This window comes from Monosiga brevicollis, genomic scaffold, assembly GCF_000002865.3.
Source record: "Monosiga brevicollis MX1 MONBRscaffold_6 genomic scaffold, whole genome shotgun sequence".
NCBI classification, from domain to species: domain Eukaryota; class Choanoflagellata; order Craspedida; family Salpingoecidae; genus Monosiga; species Monosiga brevicollis.
In genome coordinates this window covers 1,142,257-1,145,006 of record NW_001865043.1, presented here as the reverse complement: position 1 = coordinate 1,145,006, position 2,750 = coordinate 1,142,257, and the positions used below count along the sequence as shown (strand labels likewise).

Genomic DNA, 2,750 nt, shown 5'->3' with positions numbered 1-2,750 from the left:
CAAGGGTAGACAACGGTAAACACGAAAAACACACAGGAGCGGCAGCGCCGGCCAGACCGCCGGCACCTCGTGGCTGTGGCTGTGTCGCTGTGTCTCTGTGCGTCCTCTCTCTCTCTCTCTCTCTCTCTCTCTCTCTCTCTCTCTCTCTCTCTCTCTCTCTCTCTCTCTCTCTCTCTCTCTCTCTCTCTCTGTGTTTGTGCGTTACGCTCTCTCTCTCTCTCTCTCCCTCTCTCGCTCGCTCGCGCGCGCTCTGGCACAATGGGTTGCCTTGGTGCAGGTCGTCAAGACGAGCTCTGAGTTTGACCCCAGCCCTTGGCCCTTGCAGCTCAAGACCAATCGACTGGGCACGAGCCAGTCATGATGGCTCTCGGCTCAAAGTGGTGGAAGACTGCGCTGGGCGTGACCGCACTGCTCGTCCTGCTGATTCGAGACGTGGGCGGTGCATACAATGCCAACTGCACAACCAACTGCCGCGCGTGCAGCGGTCGTGTGTTTTTTGAGAGCTCGGCCGTGAGCGACTGTGCGGGCAGCGAAGATAACTACCCGCACGGTCAACTCTGCACCTTTGAGTGCTCACGATTCACCATTTATAGCAAAAAGTTTGTATGCGATGACGGGGCCTGGATTTGGCCCGATGACTTGGGGAGCGATGACATTTGCCCCGAGTATCACGCCACCACCTGTACCTTCGCCCCGCATCATGCAGCAGGCCCAACCCTGAACTGCAATGCCTGTCAGCAACCCCTCGCATTGACAAAGATTGACCAGGTGCCCTACTTTCTGTCTGGCAACCTCGAGCATTTGGACGTGGCCTGTCAAGCTATATCAGCGTTCTACTCCATGTCCACCTTCACCGCCCGCCGGCTGCGCTCCGCTAACCTCTCGCACACGGGCGTAGAACACATTGAAAGCCTCACATTTCGCACCCCCTTGGATCTTGAGGTGCTCGACGTCAGTCAAAACAAGTTTGATACACTCCAGCCCAAAATGTTCCCGGCTGCGCGTCCCTCCTTCCACACCCTTTTAATGGACGGCAACCCTGAACTCGGAGAGCTGAGAGCTCTACCCTTCAATGCCCTCTTTTCCCGCTCCTGCAACCGAACCTATGTCTTTACCTTTACCGCAACCAAGCTGGGATGTTTTTGCCAATTAGACCCTACGCCAGACGACTGTGGCCGGATCACCTGCAACGACGCCTGCTCCCTTGAGGCAGCCCGCACCAACGTCTCCTGCTCTGACTTCTCCCCCGAAGCCAACCCCTTTCCGAACCTCGGCTCGGCTCTCAGTATCCCCCCGGAAGCCTTTTGCGACGGCGTTACTGACTGTGCCAATGGCTTCGATGAGGCCCTTTGCGACATTTATGTTCATGATTCAGCTCCAACCGAAGCCTCAACGTACTTTGTACATAGCTGTTTCGGATCAGCCTTTCAATTCACGGTTTGGCGAGGCATTGTCGTTCTTGTTCCTGATGTCAACGAGCCCACCAATAATTTTCGCTGCGTTTATGGACGTGCATATGAGCACTTGCAATTGTTGCTCAGAGTCAACGCCTCGGGCATCATCAGCGACGTGGATCCTTCCATGGAAGCAGGCAGTCGCATGTTTCACATGATATTCTACAACGCCAAGAAAGGCAATTTGCGCGTGAAAGTCATCGGGCAGGAAACCCTTCCCTTGGAAGTGAACTTTACCGTCGTAGATGGCTACCCTGCTTGGCTCACCAGCACGACTGTTGAGCCCTCGACTTTGGGGCGGAACCCTAGCTCAAGTCCCGCCGCTACAGCTGGCAAGGCGCACACCACAAACCCGGCCATCATCGCGACAGTGGTCAGCGTGGCCTTTGTGGTGGTCTTCCTTGCGCTTGGCTACATCTGGCGTCAGCGACACATGAAACAGAGCCAGCACGCGAGCCGCTCTGCGTGGCTGCAACGTCAATTGGATGACGTTCAACACTCGCTCAAGTCTTCGAGTACCATCGACGTTGTTTCCTCGTACGTCATTTTAGCGCTCTTGCTCTTGCCAAGTCGAGCAGCTGACGGAGACCAGTATTTGCGCCACCCCTGTGCTCACGTCATGTCTACGGCTGTTTAACATGATTTTTCAGATCAGAGCTGGATATGTTGCAAAAAATTGGACATGGTCATTTTGGCGACGTCCTTCAGGTGCGCTTTGCCCCATGATATCAGGTCACGCTTCTGACTTGGACTTCTGACCACATTCAGCTTTCTTTAACCGGGTGGTGGATCATACCTGGACGTAGGCGCGTTGGTCGCGGGATGACTTTCAAGAATATGTAGCCCTCAAAACCTCCATGGCGACAGAAGTCAGTTGCATGATGAGCCTTTTTCCAAGAGTTGTGTACACCTTTGCATCAAACTCATATTATATGTCCCATTGCCCATTCGGCTCTGCTTACCCCATCCAGGGCTCTTCTGCGAGCTTGTTTGAGGAGGTAGTGCTAATGGCCGACTTGAAGCATCCCCACGTCATATCGCTCCGAGGTGTCACTCTCCTTGATGGTCACTTGACGCTCATCCTCGAGCTTGCCCCGCTGGGCAATCTGCGAGACCATGTGCGCCAACTCGGGTCCAATTGTCAGCTTGCCGCCCGAATCAACTGGCTAGCCCAGGTATGTCGATCCGATTTTACCATACTCAATTGCTTTGCAGTCTGTCTTGGCCCTCTTTCTCTCTCTTTCTCTCTCTCTCTCTCTTTCTCTCTCTCTCTCTCTCCCCCCCCCCCCCCCCTCC

General features: G+C 54.8%; 1 protein-coding gene across 1 annotated transcript; it reads left to right on the top strand.

The window, feature by feature from the left end:
• Window positions 1-360: 360 nt before the first annotated feature.
• Window positions 361-2,091, top strand: MONBRDRAFT_7175 (uncharacterized protein; the record flags this gene model as incomplete). The annotated part of the gene is made up of 1 exon (XM_001744710.1): window positions 361-2,091. The coding sequence occupies one exon, from the start codon at window positions 361-363 to the stop codon at window positions 2,089-2,091; it is 1,731 nt and encodes a 576-aa protein (XP_001744762.1).
• Between the last annotated feature and the right edge of the window lie 659 nt (window positions 2,092-2,750).